At 50.2% G+C, this 484-nt stretch overlaps 1 protein-coding gene across 1 annotated transcript in view; it reads right to left on the minus strand.

Moving 5' to 3' along the window:
• Nucleotides 1-484, minus strand: part of LOC107671053 (CREB-regulated transcription coactivator 2-like) — a 12,335-nt gene that overhangs the window by 4,326 nt on the left and 7,525 nt on the right. Inside the window, exons 7-8 of the mRNA XM_016463900.1 lie at nt 331-410; nt 75-124 (exon numbers count right to left, since the gene is read on the minus strand). Of these exons, the coding sequence (XP_016319386.1) occupies nt 75-124; nt 331-410 (130 nt within the window). The remainder of the gene's footprint in view (nt 1-74; nt 125-330; nt 411-484) is intronic.

Raw genomic sequence — 484 nt, forward strand, 5'->3', positions numbered from 1 at the left:
ACACACATGGGAAGAGCGGTGTGAATGATTGACTGATGCTGTGAGCAGGCGTGTGATTGGCCGGTTGGACTCACGTGATTCCAGGCACCTCACAGGACTTTGGTCGTGAAGAGAGCAGCGGCAGCTGAAGAGAAGAGAAGAAACACACTGCGTGTTGATCTATAATGAGGCCGTTTACACTTCTGCTGCTTTACATTGAGCTGCGGTTTCATTAGGACAGCCTTCTGTGTGTCTATTAAACCCCATCAGGGACCCTTCACTGTCTCTGTGATGATATCTTAATCACACACACACTTACAGAAACACACAAAACATGAGATGCGCTCGCACCTTTCTGGAGTCCCAGGGTTTGAGGAGGCGTCCGTCATCAGGGCCGTTCTCCTCGATGGGAGGAACAGGATAGGAGAAGACTGCAGGAGGAACAGAAGCTCGTCAGTAGAGACTCAAACACACACACACACTCACACACACTCTCACACTCACA

The sequence above is a fragment of the Sinocyclocheilus anshuiensis genome, unplaced genomic scaffold (genome assembly GCF_001515605.1).
Source record: "Sinocyclocheilus anshuiensis isolate Anshui unplaced genomic scaffold, SAMN03320099.WGS_v1.1 scaffold2952, whole genome shotgun sequence".
NCBI classification, from domain to species: Eukaryota; Metazoa; Chordata; class Actinopteri; order Cypriniformes; family Cyprinidae; genus Sinocyclocheilus; species Sinocyclocheilus anshuiensis.